Consider the following 17156-nt stretch of genomic DNA (forward strand, 5'->3'; position numbering starts at 1 on the left):
CCTTTATCTTTCGCAGAACCAGTTACCCCAATCTTTTCATTTCAGTGATACACTTTTAAGGGATACAGACAATAAAATTGGGATATGGAAGAGCCTGATGAGAATCACATAAGCCTTGGTTTAAATTTAGGGACTCTGCAGACATGGCCTATAATACCAAGAGCTTCCAACAACAGAGGAATGCCCCTTGGAAATGAAATAATACTCAACTAGAAATTAGCTAGTAGGTGTAGGAAACCATAGCAAAGAGATCCTAGCTGAGAAAACATATGATAGAATGACACACATGACAGAAGGAATTAACAGCCTTCTTAGTAGCAGTGTCCCTACAATATTCCTGTTGAAATCCACTTCAGTTCAACAGCACATGGTCTTCTTTTGTCCTCCCAGGGAGATGGTACCCAAAAGAATATGTTCAGCAAGGGACTATGAAGGATCTCAAGAGTTACAAGTAGCATCTACAAGAGAATCTATAAAACCTACCTTAACTACTGGAGAAGTAAAAGTAAGCTTAAGTTCCCATTAAAAGATCCTCAACTGAACCTTATATGCTCTATGCTATAGACTTGCAGATCTCTTGCTAGGGATCTGTCTGTGCCATAGCCTCAAATATGCCTGAAATAATTCTAATCTTGTAGAGTGAGCATTACTGATCTCTTCAAGGAAGTTACATAACTTTCCCTCTTCTCCTTGTCCTTACTTGCATCCTTTCCACTACCATTTGGTCTTTCTCAAGGCAACACTACATTTGATTCCATCTGCAGCCATATGGTCAGAAGGTAAGTGTAAAGTAGCTTGATGTCCTGGAATAAATCTCCTGATCATCCCTGCTTACTGTGGTTTGCCTTGCCCTGCTGAGGAGTTTTGGAGCTTGTGAACTGGATTCCTTTTAAATAAATACGAAACAGAAGATTCAGTCTGAGAAAGCAGCTAATATGCCCCAGCCATTAATTCAGTCCAACAGGACTGACAAGAATGAGCCTGGGGCAGAATTCAAACACACAAATATAGTGCATATGTTGAGTTCAACAGTCTTATGTGCTCTGTAGACCTGCTATACTGGAATCTCCTATCTGCTGATGTAGGTGAAGCTACAGAACTATGTTACTAGCACAGCAGCATTTCTTAGCTTGAGCTCTGCTCCATACTCACTGGTTAAGAGCAGTTGTTAAACTACTGGGTGTGCTAGGGAAGTGAATGGCAAGTTTTCTGTCAGCTCTGCTGTTTAAACATTGTTCTTTAGACAGATGCTGACATATGGCTTAACCACCATCCCAGTGACATGAATAACCATGTCAGTTGAGCAAGGCTAGGCAGGATAACCTGGTCTGTCTGTGGGTTAGAAGAACTGCATGAAGTAAGGTCTTCAAACGAGGCTAAGCATAAGTGAAATAATGGCTATAGTGTTGATTGCAGATACATAAAGAATGTATGGCTTACACCCTTCCAGTTTCAGCTACAGGCAGTAAGTTTCCCTAAACTTCCAAAACACATTTCCATCAGAAAAAAAAAAAAAGTTTAAATTAGAGATATAGGTACTTCATCTTTCTGGATGGCTTGTAGTATAAATACAAACAGTAGAGAAACATAATGGAAGCAGGTATCATGAGAATAACCAAGTCATTTCTACACCGTATTTTTGCTTCTTGTAGATGAATTTACTCCATGTTTCCTCTACATATATAAGCATTGCCAGGCTGTTACTGTTTCTCTCTGCATATATCATTTGTAGTGGCAAAGTGAGGAAAGAGTCAACTAAAATACAGTTTAGTCACACTCTGCTCCTTAGTCAATGTCCTTTGTTTTTCCTCACAGTTCTTTTAAATATAAACCAAATAGATCATAGCCTCAGTTTTGGCTTTATTTGTCCAGACTGATTTAATTCTCTGTCTGAAGAGTAAGGCCTGTGATGAAGTCTCTGTGATTAAAGTGAAGATGTGCTCTTGAATCTCCATTGTAAGAATGGCTCCCTAACGGTCTCCCAGATGTACTGTAGCAATAACAATCATATCAGTTGCCTTCACGGGCTGGACATATGGTGCTTTCTTTTTTCCCTTCTGTAAGAAAATAAGGGGGATGATCTGGATAAGACCAGTATTACTGTGGCTCACAACTTACTTTGTTTCCTCCATTGTTATCTGGATGGTAGAAAGATTTTAAGATAGATTTAGCTTAGATAATGTCATTGGGAGATTACTGCCTGCAACTCGCCTTCCCTTCCCTGAATCCACATGCTGCATCACCGAGTGCTTATGTACTGTATTGTGTTATTAAAACAGCAGCTCAAGCATACACAGGATGAAATTCCACCTTGTGTCAGTGCCTCCGCTTTGATCTACTGAATTGGCATGTTACTTCTGCAACTTTGACCAAGTGTGATGAACTGTAAAGCAATAGCTAAAGTCATGGTATACACTGGGTACAAGAGTCAACATTTCTTCTACATTCTTGGCACTTGCCTCTGAAACCACATAAGAAATTATTAGAACAAGGATGCAAATGTAAGGACAGGTCTTGCTTCAGGCTATATAATCACATCTCATTAGCTTCACTACTGATTACTAGACTGGACAGCTTCTTAAATACATACACAGGACAATGGGATTTTTCCATCCCCTCTTGCACACATTTCACAGCCAGAGCATTATGTGCAGCAGAAGCACAGAAGCCGAGTTATGGCTGTCATTTGCCAAGACACTGCAAAAATGCATTGCTGATGTAAGTACAGGCACCCGTGTTTACCCAAGCAGGAGCTGCATGTGCTTTGCACTGCTGAAATTTCAGGCTCTTTTGCATAGTCCCCAGTTTTACCTTAAAAACTGTTCTCAAGAGGAATTCCAAAATCAAACTCCAGTAAGAACACTGAATGGTTAGGTAGCTCACCACCTACAGAATCCAAACAGTGAGTAAAGAAAATGAGTGGAGGCATGGGAGGAGACCAGTGGGCTGTATGATTGCACTTTAAGCACTGTATGGATTCTACACTGAACGGCAATTTGCCAATCAGCTGGCATGGATTTGAGTTCTGAACATCTCCTATAGTGTACATTGTTTCATTTCATATGCAGGGTACCTTAAAAAAATGACAAGTTATATGGTGGAATTCCAGTCATTATAGTCTCATTTATGGGAATACAACAAATTCTCAGAACAAATCTGGTGCTGCAGCTTTTCCAGAGATTGACTCCATAGTGTCACACCTGGCTCAAAATAAATTCTGTTTGTCAGTGACAGCAAATGGTTTTAGTTAAGCACAAGTGCACACCCAAGTAAACACCCTATGAAAAGAATATTCAGCAGGCTGTGAAATAATGATCAGCTCTGCAGTTCCCACTGGAGCATGAAAACCACTTTAAACATCCTTTACTTTCCATAGAACAGCAGTTGTTTCTGCTACACAGGCTACTAACAGCTATAACCAGCAACCTGGAAAATGTAAGGTTCTTATGCAGCACCTGACCCAGAAATATCCAGACACAGAAATCAATTCACCTTTGAAGTCTATGAGAGCAAGATATAAGTTACATAAATCCAGACTATATTCATAGTTCAACTCAACTATAACCTTCTCCTCAGATACAGCTGACAAAGTAATCTGCAAAAGGCAAAATGTTTATGGAAAGCTTCATAATGAACAGACTATTTTTGAGCTACAGGCAGCCAAACATTCGATAAAAATAATTTTAAAATCATAGTAATTTTTATATTGCCTCTAAATAAAATGTTATTTTGGAAAAAGACTGGAAACCAAACCAAAATATGCAAAGTTTCCAAAATATGATGGCAATTTTAAGTCACATGAATAATGTTCAAATTAAACCAAATAGGCCAAACGATGAAACAAGTTTTATACAAAGAGACTTCTTTTATCTAACACATAGCTTAGCGAAAACCCAAATCATTGCATGTTTTACAGTTAAAAGGACTGTGTAATATTACCACCACTGGGACTGGCACTGGTAATTGCTCCACTCTTTGCTGATATTTAGGAAAGTATATTTCTGCTAAAACTGCAACAAGATTATAATGATCTTTAAGGTCCCTTCCAACCCAAACCAGTCTATGAATATTTAAATTGAATTTGTAATGCTAGTACAGCAATATTTGAGGGTATTCGGATCAGTTTAACTAATTGCTAACATTACTGTTATTTACAAAAGTTTTGTAAATTTACAAACTGAACTTTCGCTTGCTGCAATTTCTTCATATTATCTGTTAACATAAATATGAAACATTTATATAGTAGAAATTTGAGGCATTTGCCTGTGTCTCTGCTTGACCTGCTGAATGCAGTGTTCCACAGTCGTGGAACAGTTCATCACGTTTGTATTCTCTATTTGATTCTTAATAATCCACCTTCCAGGACACTTACTCTTCAAACAAGCTGGGGAGTTTAATATTAGTCACTTTAGACTCTGTTCAAATGAGTATCAGTATTCAAATAACTGAATTTGGTAAAAGAATAAAGTTGGAATCAATTACTTATGCTGAGAAATCTCTCAAATAGCAATGCTTTCATAGGTTGTGTACATTTAGAAAGAATGTAGGAGAGACAGCTATGACCCAATAAAGCAGAATTTGTGCTGTAATATGTATGGAAAGAAAGAAATGGAAAGAAATTTTCTTCAGCTTGTCCTCTGCAACACAACAGGCTTTGACTATTTTTTGCCCTTTGAAAGAATAGCTGCATTAGAAGCCCTTCAGGAAGGGAACTGTTCAAGAGTGGATGAGATGGATTTATGCCAAAGCATTCCCTAATGATGCAGACATTATGCATCACCAGCACATCCCTCCACATGTGCAAAATCACAGTGACTTCAGTTACACATGGAGCACATTGTTCCGCTGGTCTTCAGTAATAACATTATTCAGCTGCTAATAAATTTAGAGTAAAAGAACCAACCAATGAAAAAAAACCAAACCGACAAAGCCCTCAAATTTCTATGTAACACAGCATCAAAAATTCCAAGAAATAATGACATGTATTGCATGGGAACAGGTACAGGTTTAGTAGTAACATCAGGCTGTCTCTTACCTGAAATGCAGCTACAGACAACTACATCATGGGCCCAGGCTCAGCCACTAAATAGTATGCAACCTATATTATTTGCACATGTACCTCTTACATTAGCAGTTTTCTTCAGACATTCTCTCTCATATCCAGAGGATTTATATTTATTTTCAACCCCTTGTTAAAAGTACTGCATGTGTTTCTAACAAAGCCTCTGGGTTTTCTTTAAGGGCTCCTGTTGTGTCAGGATTTTCCTATTCAAGCATTGGAAAGTTGAGATCTGTCATCACAATAGGTGCCCTGGGCCTTCTGTCTCAAAGATTACACTAGGAGAAGGGCTTGCTGTAAACCACAGCAGATTCTGCACACATCCAAATCCTGTAAGCTTTACTTCCACCCTTGTAACTCAATTCTTGTGATAAGACAGCAGAAGCTTCCTTCGTATCTATTTTGTTACATGCGAGAACTCTGCCCTGAGAGCAGAAACTAATTTATTTGATACTTACAAAGTAAACTAGAGAAGGCATTTAGTATTATCCATAAATCTCAAGTCTACACAAGAAAGTCAGATGGATAACCTGCTAAGCCTTTACCATCCCTCTTACTAACCACAACAAGCCAAGCAGGATGCGCAAGTCATATGCTCTCTAAATTAAAACCAAATAGAGCTTTGCATACAGGAGACAGGCTGAGAGATCTTTGCTCTGTAGATACTCTTAAGAGCTTCTTGACTTATTTATGAGGAGAAAAGAAACACAACTTGTGCATTTACATCACATACCTGCATGCTTTCAAGTAAGGCCTAAGGGCAAAGGCTTTCATTTCAGCCAGCATATAAAAAACCTCCTTATTGTTCTGTGGCTATATTTCCCAAGGTTTACTTTGTAAAATGGAGCTTCTTGAATTTTAAAGAATGGATTATGGTAGAAGTATTTTTAATAGTCTATTTAAAATGAAAGATAAAGGGCAACTAGGTAGGAGCAGCCTTGCTCTGCATAGCATATTTTCAGCTGTAATATGAAGCCATGAAGACAAAAATTAAGTACCACTATGAATCAGGCAACCCCATTATGCTGTTTCACAGCTGGAGGTTAAAAAGCGCCACAGCAGACCTGGCAAAGTATGTATTGCTACCTTAAGAATTAGAGCAAGGAAATAATACATAACCAGGCTGGTTTTGAACACACCCTGAAATACTCTTAGGTTCTTTCAGGCAAGCCACATTTCAGCTTTGTGAATACCAGAAGACAACATACAGTAGTACAGGTACAAAAAACTAACTTGAATTTGTCCATGCTTCAGGAAATACCTTCAGAGGCCACACTTGTCTGTAATATTCCTTTTCACATTTACTTACACTATTTTGCTGCTCCTTCCCTTGTTCACTTCTAAGGAATCTTCTATTTATTGGTCCTTTCTCATTTGCAAGTGCTCCCTCAAAAAATGCAGCAACTGATAAAAATACTCTCTCTTCACTGCCCTCTTTTTCCCAATGCTTTTTGAACCTAATTAGCAGTCACACATGAAGAAGGATTCTAAGAGGAAGTGAAAAATTATTGCCTAAATGATGAGGATGAGCTTCACAGCTAAAAAAACATACCTCAAATTACAGTTCTATCACCAACATTTAACTCTCCTAAATTAGCATGTCTGTTCAAAAGTAAACCCCTCAGTCTTAAAATCTGGATAAAGGAAAAAAGCTGATTCACACTTCCACTATTGGGCACTGAAAATAACTTGCAAAATTGTTTAATATATGTTATAATTTCAAATCTTTTGAATTTCAGGATAGATTACTAAACTTAGAGAAATTTACCTCAGCTATACTAGATTGTATTTAATGATTTGACTGTATCCTATTCATAAATGAAGTTTTATGAACAACAGGTTTCTTATCCTCTATCCTAATGTTACCCCCCCCAGTATCTTGTATACAGAGAAGTACAGTTGAATCCTTACCAGATACATGAATCCACTGTCTTTCATTGATTTGGCCCACGAATATGAGCTACGATGTTGTTTAAAAGCAAGTTATGTTATTTCTTTCTGCAAGCCTGCAAATAAAATTTGAGCTTTAGTGGATGAGTTTTAGGAAGCCTAATGCTTACTCCTTGATTCTATCTAGTACTATATCACCATAATAGCAGGAATTAATTTTTATGTTCTCATGCACTCTCAGAATACGTGACTGTAGCACAGACAATAGCGAGAAAAGGCCAGAAAGATTTTGGTCTGCATAAATTTTTTTTTTTTTTTTTTTTTTTTTTTTTTTACAGTCCCTATATGTATCTGTAAGTAAGTCAGAAGTATTATTTCCACACTGAAGGGGAGCATTTCAGAGGATTAACAGTAACCAGCAATACCTGGGTCCAGGGAAGAAGAAAAGGTTAATGACATCAACAACAAAAACACTTCAAGTATTTTCCAAATACATCTGAATTTGCATCTAGACTGTAGGCCTTAGGTTTTTCCACATTTTCTCAATTACCTTACAGTAAATCCATGACTTCTGTACCCGTTTTGCATAGTAGTCTTCTATTAAAAGAATCTGCTTTTTTATACACTACAGGAGCTAGTTCAATATTAACCAGAGCAGCAAATATCATTCTTCAGTGGCCTGTCCTAACACATGGAATGCCTGGCAATCTCCAGCTCTTCTGGGTAGTTAGAAAGGGAGTAAGAATCTACCTAAGATTAACAGACTTTGGTATAAGGTTTTGCTTAATTTCAAGATCTGTTCCAACAGAACTTCACTATGGTTTTCCTCCTCAGCAGCTTCCCTATTTTACTTTGTGAAATTTGGATCAATCAGTTGCATGATACAAGCCAGATGTTGTAAGAGGACAACTGCAGTTACCAAGTTTATGATCAAAGACCAACATTCATTGAGTATCATATACCACATCTAGATGGGTAAAAAGGAGAATATCATTAAAAAAAATAAAAATCAAAGTGCCAAGGAAAGGCACTAAACCCAGTTGCAGCTCTACTTATGACAGTGAACTTGCAGATATCTTTCTGGACATAAAGGAAATTGGTCTGTCTGTCAAATTCAAAATGCAAGCCTAGTTACAGCAATACAGTGGATGGTCAGAAGCTGTTACAAATGTCTATTTCTCAACTGCCCTTCAAGCAGGCATGCTACATTTTCTTTAGAGAACAAATACAATTTCATTCTGCAGCCAGTATGAAGTAAGGAGTTCAAGTTTCTTTGGAAAATATTAACACTAAATAAGTTACCCTTCTAGCAGGCTACTAGAGGTCTAGAAATAAAAGGCAGCATTGGAAGATTTTAGGAGGTGCTGAAACATTTGTTTTGAAGTTTTATTACAAAAATATATTTGCAAACATACAAAATTTTGGATGAAAAAATGCTCGTTCTTAAACATTTATGCAATAACTTAATGACTGCAAACATACATAGGTGCTATAAAATCCATACCAAAAATGTTAATGATGCAGTATCCACATTTATTGACTGAAAATCATTCTTGTTCCAGTTTTCAGAAATCTTTCCTGAAGCCCCCCTTCCCCATGATCTTCAGATTGAAGGAACATGCAAATGGGTACAACTGGTGCATCCACAAAAAGTGATAAAACTCAGAAATTTATACTAAAAGCACATAATGTACATAAATCCCACAACTAACCACATGTCCATACACTGAATAGATTAAATATACCACCAAATCAGAGATACTGCAATTTTTCCAACTTGAAGTGAAGATATTGCATCTTAACATTTTTGTAACGTTGCCAGACAAAACTGAGGTGATACATATTGCACACATTCCTCCTGTTAAGATACGCTGTTCAAAGCAACCCAAATACCTGCCAAAAAGGTGGCTGATTTGTTTAGAACAGATGTAAAAAAAAAAAAGTCCCAAATTAAGTTTGTTTTTAACAACATTTCGGAAATTATATCAGTGATTACACATGACATAATAGGTTTCAAAAACATACCAAAAGGAAGCAATTAGAAATGCAAGCAAAAAAGATATATCCAGCAGAATTTAAATATTGAGTACTTATACACAGAATTAAACATTTTATATGAAGTCAAGATGAATCACTTAAATATCTTTATCTCTATTCAAACATTCTGCAAATCCTGTTTAATTTGGAAAGACAAACTGCTTCTAAAGTAATGGCTATTAGGCACCTTTCATACAAACTTTGCATTATTAAATAACAGCAGATAAAGTCTAACTACAAAACTGAGAATTTTGATTTTTCCTGAACAATTCAGCAGCTGTAGGTTTTAGAAACTTGTCTTTTATTAGGTTTGAGCCTTTTTATATTTTTGTTTCGTAGTGACAACGCTAGAGACAAAACACAAGCTTAGGTAATGCAATGACTTTAGGGAGTATAGTCTAAACTAATAATCTTTTAATTCTCAGAACTAATAGGTAAAATCCCATTAAAACAGCACTTTCACCCAACCCAAACAAAAATACACCCCCAAAAAAACCAACTTGAAAATGGTCACAGTTATTTCCTGTGATGACCCATGGCAACAACTTGCTACACACTGTTATCCCTATGTGAGGATAACATGAATTAAGCACTTTCAACAAGCTGCAATTTTAGATTTATGCAAAAAGTTAATCAGGGAAAAAAATAACAGTCCACATTTTAAAAAATATATTCAAAGTTTACAGGGTAGCTGAGCTTCTGTTTTACAATGCAACTTTTAAAGAGGTTTATCTGTTAAACCCACTGCCCTGGCACTTGCCATCAGTCTCTGCAATGTACTGGATGGCACCTTGGCTGGTTATGGTGCCTGCTGGCTACACAATGAGAGGATAGAACAAACGTGTGCAAGTGTTTGAGACAAACAGGTTTGCTTGCAGTAAAAATGCTTAAGGGACTATGATTTCAACTGTTTCTTTTCTAATTCATTTTAAAAACTGAAGGGAAGTAAACCAATAATGTATTGCTAACAGTAGACTACAAGGTAAAGTAAGGATCTGCCAACTGCTTGTGGGGGTTGGTGGACAGCTGGAAACAAATCAAGGATATTCAAAGTGGAGTCAAATTTCTGTAACAGCACTGCTACTCCACACAGTATTACTTCTGTCAACTGTACTTGACTGAAGAACTCAAAATACAACTCCTTCCTATCATCTCTATATATCTTTGGATACGACTGCATTTAGCAAACAGTACAGATATGCACTATCAGCTTCCAGTATGTCTATTCTTACAAGCTGTTATCAAATCTTCCTCTGAAGAAACTGGAAGCTGTCCCTAAGAAGTGAGAATTATGGACTTCATCTTTGCCTAAACCCAGAGAAAAAGCAACTCTTTATTTGGTTTAGGCTATCCATTTTTGTTTAGAGGAACTGCTCATTGGTGTGTCCCTTTTAGCAAAACTTTTCCTAAAAAGCCCAACAAAACGAATTAATTTAGGTCTCATTCGAGTCTCACTGTTTATGTGCATACACAGTATTATACCTCTAGAATTTATGCAGGAAGCTCCTATCTTCCTTACCAAGGCAGAGTTTATATTGCTGAATTGAAATGCTACCATTAAAGCCAATATAATTCTTGATGAATGTGCATGACATTAGCATATTTCCCTGAATCTTGCACATTTTCTTAACATATTTTAACTGGAAACACTGAACTCAGAGGCTGAGATTAGCTTTTCAGAAGGCAGGTATTGCTAAACAAAATATATTTTCCACTAAAAAGCTATGAAAAAAACCTAAAATAGATCAAATACATAAAATTGTAAATATTTGTTGAATCTAAAGCATACAGATATGTGAACAAGTCACAATTAAAGCTCAATTACAAGCTTCCAATGAAATGACCATGCACCTTGACTATGTCAACATTAACTAATCCATGGGATATATACACACATACATGTTGTAAGGAGCCAAACAATCTTTTTCTTGATATTGCAATAGTGCTTGAGGGAGAAGAAAGAAGCAGTGCATTATAACTCACTACATATTAAGTTTTTACTCAATAAACCAAAACCTTTCTACTGGAAAAAGCATTCTTTAAAACTACTATTGCTGAAGTCTTATTAATTACCTTTGCATGCCTTCAAGAAATAAAGAGAGGCCATGAGTAAACCACCAGAGCAGCAAAAGAAACTATCAGAAATTTTCTGACTTCAAGTGGGAAAGTACCCAGTTAAGTTCGTATGTTAGTGAATAGGGAATTACTAAATCACATACCTGTAGAAGTAACATTTTAATTAGAGAAACTTCAGACTATGAAGTGTACACTAACAATCTGGGGAGAAGGCAACAGAAGAAAAGCATGCATTTGTTCCCCATCTGCAGTTTGAATACTGCAGTTCCAACACAACTGAGGAATGAAAGCCAACTATGACATGGTCCATCCTTAAGCTAAAAGGGAAACAAAGTATTTCAATTGTATCAAACACTGCAAAAGGGGAAGAGGGTTTTCCAGTGGTTCTCTCTTAACTATAAACGTGAAACAAGAGAACTTCACCACCCAACAGAACTGCTCCGTTGCTTAAAAAAAAAAAATAAAAATTATGATACAATCACTGAGGATTTTGCATATTTCAAATTTTGCCTTTTTAAAGAAAGTGGCCTCATTCAGTTGGATACCTGTTTAATGTCAGCAATGCCAAAGCAAATAAGATTAATGGAATATTTAAAAGATAAATATGTGCATTAGGTAGAGACTGTCAATGTATTCAGCAAATCACATTTTTAAACTTTTAATTAAAGATTCAGCTCCAAAGGCCTGCCTTCCATATCCATTCCTTCCCTATACCTGCCAACTTCATCTCAAGGCATTTTGCTCTGTTTTCCCTCAGTCCTTCAAACTGCAACTAGGTTCCCATAACTGAATTTTGTTCCAATGTTGTGCAGTGTACTGTACTATCTGCTGGTTTAAATAGCACTGAGTCTGTAATCCTTGGACAGTGAACACAGCTAGGAATGAAAGCCAGAGCAAACATTTGCACATTCACTTAATGCTAATGATAGCTCAAATGCAACTTAAGTCCCCTCCCCAGTTAAGAAAACATAAAGTTGAAAAAAAAAAAAAAAAGGAAAAGGTTTGCTGGTGACGATCACAGTGAAAACCTCCATATCACTTCTGAGAACATTATTTTCATAAGTATTTAAGGAATAGTCTTTCCTAAGAGGTTCAAATTCAAGACACTGAAAAGTAAATATTCTCTTACAAAAATATTAGTTTTATACTTGAGGCATATTAGTTTCTAAAACTGATATATTTTAAGTAGATTTAGCTTCAATTATAGCTTAATGTTGTCCGTATTCTTGGTTAGGACTTGCAAGTAGACTTCATGTATAGTGCTCAGAAAACGGGAATCATTCTGCAGGAGAAAAAACATTAGAAACATTAGTTAAAAGGTGAAAAGAAAGTTTAAATTAATGCCATTTAAGTAGTGCATTAGGATTCTTCGTAGTGATGAGAGATAAACTAGCTGCATATTTGTACAAAAGGCAGTGCTCTTTTGACAACATAAAGACTTTGAACCATGAAGGTGGTAAGACAGCTAAAGAGTTCACCAAGCACACTGGATGCTCACCCAAGCAAACCAGGGGTCACTAGGTCAGCCTTGGCCATGTAATTTCACCTCCCTCCTGAGTCCAAGCGTTAGTCTTAGACACAGGGAATTCCATCCTGTGTACAGGCTCCCAGATAAAGTCTGCCTGAGTGTCAGAAGTAATGTTATTTCTGTCATCAGACCAGCATGACTGGGAAGTGAATTAGATTAAGCTATAGACAATATGTAACAATATTTCAAATGACAAATTTTAAAAACTAGTATCTAAGCAGTTAACTTGAAGATGTAATACTCTTTTCAGAAGATCTGCACAGCAAAACTGGTATCCTGCCTGGAGCACTGCGCAAGCACTCCCATACTGCAGGGTACATGTATTCTGGTCTTCATTCAGCTATCTCTATATATAGAGAAGACTGGAGACATATATTCCAATTTTCTCTCTAAAGTTGCTAGTGATGTTCTTCAGACTACTGGGTGAGAATCAGTGTGCTACGTCTCTAACAAGAGTATTTCCAGCAGCTGAGCTCAGCTCCAAGACTTAGAAGGAAGCTAGCTGAAGTCTTTAAAGAGTTAAAAAACAAACAGCCATACACACCAATATACAAAAAGGTTATGAATAACTTAATGACTGGGAAGATACTGTTATTTTTAGACTTGGGTTTTGGGTGTAAGCTCTAACATCAGTGTGGAGGGGGCAAGAGAATTCCCAGTTAACAAAGTTAAAAGTTAAATCCGGAGTTAAAGTTTATCATTCACGGCAACTTCACCATAACATCACAGGTCAGAATAATCTCAATACATGGCTACTCACATTACAGATCTAATTCAGCTGAACTTCTGAGTCCCTAGAAACAGAACTAGACCTCTGCAATTTCCATTTCAAGGACACATACTTCAGGTAAAAATCAGGAACAGATCTAGGGAGTTGGAAGCAGGAAAGTCTTCCTTGGGAAAGCAAGGAACACTTACAAAGACAACAAAACCAACCCAACTCCATACTAGGGCTTCTGCCAGCACAACTTTTTCCTCACTTGTGCAGCCCTTTCCTATTAAGTCTTCCATCTTACCACCAAAATGAGCAAGCTGTGCTATACTATGTGCACAGTGTGGAGTAATATACCCCTTTCAACAGTAAGGAAGAACTGTGATGTTTCAGGGCAAAATGAGTTATTTGGGGTACAGAATTTCTCAGGACTGGCTACTGCACTTAGAACCCCGTCCCTCAGAAATTGAGCTCTATAAAGACCGGACCTTTATTAGATGTATCAATGCTTCTTGAAGCTGAGACCTGCTGAGAACAGTGGGAGGTATAGGCTGAATGTCTGTTGTTCCAAGTGTTAAAGGTGAAGAAGAACTGGCTTTATTCTCCACTTCTGTAGGTTTTGTAGCTGATTGCTGAAAAACACTAGGAGACAAGAGGATTGAAGGCGTTACTGTAGTTGTAGCTGTAACAAACTGTGGAGGTGCAACCTGCAAAAGAACAGAAAATTAATAAGCACTGTGTCCAGTATGAATGAATGCAGTTATAAAGGGCAGAGAGACAAGCATACAGGTAACAAATTGTAGGCAATAATTTTTAGTCAGATACTACTGCATAGCTGCTTTTCATGAATAACTACCTATGAAGATCGCTATCACTAGTAATTCTTATTTTAAAAGCTGAAGAAGGTAACAAGTCTTTAATATTCTTGTCTACAGTCTCCTTCCTCCTCATGTGGTTACTACCTCCCAGGAATTTTGAAACATGAACACACTGAATAAAAGATGAGCTTTTCATCTTGGCAATAAAAGGAGCCTTTGGTTGTTTTGCAGGTTATTATTTCCTTAGGAGTTTATAGAAAGTCCAGTCCTGCTTCCCATATGTCCATAAACTTACAAATTGAAGTAAAGTATCTCAAAGATACTTAAATGAAGTCATTTGGAGTACACCAAAACCTTCTCATTCTAAGTACCTTTTCCCATGTGGGGAGGGGGAACACAAATATTCTGAGGACCATTTTCCTTCCTCATTCTTCCACAGGTTTGTGTACATTTCATTACAGATATCCACACAATGCCCTTACCACATCTCCTTTTAAGCATAAATTGCAAATGCATGAGAAATACTACATTTGCATAAAGTGGACATGAATAAACAGTACCTTTGAGCAACTCTCACATTTCCTAATAACTGCAATTATTATTCATTCAAAAGAAATCAAGACTGAATGTGATACATAGATATTTAATACAGAAAAGAGCTTCCCTTACATAATCAAAAAGCTTTTGAATTAAAAAGTGCAAAGCCATCTAAAGTTAATGTGTATATAACAGCAACAACAGCCGAACTACCAAATTGATTTTGTTATAGTCAAAACTGTGAAGACTTACAGCATGAAATTTCAGCTGAAGACAACGTGTTTATACCCACAAATGCAGTTTACCATACAACATACACATTTCTTGAAATTCTGAAATTCACATAAAATGCTTTTATTTAGGTAATTATTTACTGTGTCACAAACAGACTGTATAGCTTGTCTTAGAGCAGGCCGGTAGCTACAACAGCATTTTTACTTTAAGCAGGACTATTTTTACTGCCTTCAGAATCAGATCTGGGCATGCCACTAGAACTGGTTTTATGTAGTGCAAGTTGGACAACAATGAAGCAATTTAACAGACTTGAAAAAGGAGGGGGTGGATAAAGACAAAGCAGAATTAAGTTACAGACGGTATACTGAAAAGAATACATAACTAAAAGGTGATTAAAACCAATTTTTGAGACCTGACTATTACCAGTTATTTTTGAACTGTTATTCAAAGCCAGTTCTAATAATGCTACACCTGTATTTGGATCACTAAAACTAGCTATTAGAAAATTTTGCACTTAGAAATTGGTTTTGTTTTTTTTTTTTTCCCCTTTGTATCTTCTCCATAAAATACAAGCTTTCTCAGGAAAACTGAAAGACACAGCAAGGCAGGGATTGCATGTTATGCCTCTGGGGTGCTAAAGATAGGGCTAAGGCTAATAAACCCTATTGAATTAGTACTGCTTGCTTCTAAGATAATAAAACCAGTTCAGACTGAGCAAGCTAACCTTACCTGAGCCTTGCAAACTCAATGCAAGACTCAGATCAAAAATGTATTGTAATTTCTACGTTAGCACCAACAATAAGAAGCTTTCGTACAATAAAAAGTGTACTCGTTCACAGAAGGCTACAGAAACTCCCACCTGCTTCAGGAAGGCAGCTTGATGCTTCATAACAGCACTTCAAAAATGATCAGAGGCTAATGACTACTTAAGATACCAACTGCTTACCACAGTTTCACACCTCCCCCCCCCCTTTTTTTTTTAATTTAAGAAAACCAACAAACAATTAGCAGAAGTATTTATTCACTTACTTGACTTGCTTTAGACAAAGTCTTCGGCTGTGGAAATATTTCTGATTCCTTGCTTTGTTGTACAGGCTAAAATGAAAAGAAAGCATAATCAACAGGTTAACATCCACAGCTCAATTTCCAGGGGTGGTTCTCTACTTTTATGAAAGCATAAAAATGCATATTTCAGACAGTAGATGTAATCTGTTCCATTTTGTAGAACTGATATAATTAATGAAAAGTTGGAAAAAAGTGAAAATATTTGAATGTATATTTTGTACTTTCAGTATTACGGCAAACCTGTAAAGCCATAACAAAATGCTTCTGAAGAAACACCACTACAATTAAAAAAAAAATAATCGAAGCATTAAAACACTGAAACTAGGAACAAAACAGGTCCTAAAAAAAGTGAAGAGTTGAGTACCCTGTAACCAGTTTGGTAAATTGCCAGGAAGGTTAAGTTCAGTATAGTTTTTCTATGAGTTTAATCCCTCTACAAAAATTCAGATTCTGCTTTCTGCTAGATTTTTGCTAAAAGTATTCATAGCTTTGCAAACAGCATTCAGGTATTTCGTTAGTCAGATTCAAATATTAGAGTATCAGAAAATACAATAAAAGTCATGTAGATCAGATACTTTTAATTTCTATGGCATTCTTCAAAGGACTTGTTATAGCCATATGGAATACCTCTTGGCAACACAGAACTGGAAAAACCCCTTTGCAACAAAGAGTTCTTAGCTTACTTGAACTACAATGAAAAACACTCAGGGAATTGATAGGCCTTAATGACAAAAATAAAGTTAGCTTCTTGAAGTGTCAGCAAGCACAAGATCAATTTCTTAAAGTCTGTCCTGGGTTCAGTAGGAGTCATTTTTTTCCTTCTTGGTAGCTGGTGCAGTGCTGTGTTTTGACTTTCGGCCTGGGAACAGAGCTGATAACACAGACGTTTTGGTTTGGCTAAGGACTTTGTGAGCCTCATGCTCTGCCAGGGAGGAGGAGAAGCCGAGAGGAAACAAAGACAGGGCACCTGACCCAAACTGACCAAAGAGGTATTCCATACCACAGCACGTCATGCCCAGGAGGTAACTGGAGAGTTACCCGTAAGGGCTGGGACGGTGGGGTTGGAGGAGGTATCGGTCGATGCTCGGTTGGGCTGGGGGGGGGCAAGTCATTGGTCGGCTGGTGCTGAGGTGTTGCATTCTCTTCCCTTGTTATATCCTTTATCATTATTATCATTGGTGGTAGCAGCAGTGATTTGTG

The 17156-nt window shown here is 37.0% G+C and overlaps 1 protein-coding gene and 1 long non-coding RNA gene across 5 annotated transcripts in view; both read right to left on the reverse strand.

Annotated features, from left to right (window-relative positions):
- The window catches only part of LOC133270559 (uncharacterized), a 985299-nt gene that overhangs the window by 116759 nt on the left and 851384 nt on the right, over positions 1 to 17156 (reverse strand). The window lies entirely within an intron of this gene.
- DCP1A (decapping mRNA 1A) overlaps positions 8917 to 17156 on the reverse strand; it is a 36658-nt gene continuing 28418 nt past the window's right edge. For 3 of the 4 annotated variants that reach the window (XM_061455834.1, XM_061455837.1, XM_061455835.1), the window contains 3 exons: positions 15921 to 15986; positions 13791 to 14009; positions 8917 to 12344 (listed from right to left, as the gene is read on the reverse strand). In XM_061455834.1, coding sequence (XP_061311818.1) covers positions 12264 to 12344; positions 13791 to 14009; positions 15921 to 15986 — 366 coding nt within the window. In that variant the 3' untranslated portion in view covers positions 8917 to 12263. The remainder of the gene's footprint in view (positions 12345 to 13790; positions 14010 to 15920; positions 15987 to 17156) is intronic. The other variant, XR_009743822.1, reaches the window with a different exon arrangement.

The sequence above is a fragment of the Pezoporus flaviventris genome, unplaced genomic scaffold (genome assembly GCF_033815535.1).
Source record: "Pezoporus flaviventris isolate CSIRO_AGI_PZ_B2104156 unplaced genomic scaffold, CSIRO_AGI_Pfla_v1 ptg000021l, whole genome shotgun sequence".
Classification (NCBI taxonomy): Eukaryota; Metazoa; Chordata; class Aves; order Psittaciformes; family Psittacidae; genus Pezoporus; species Pezoporus flaviventris.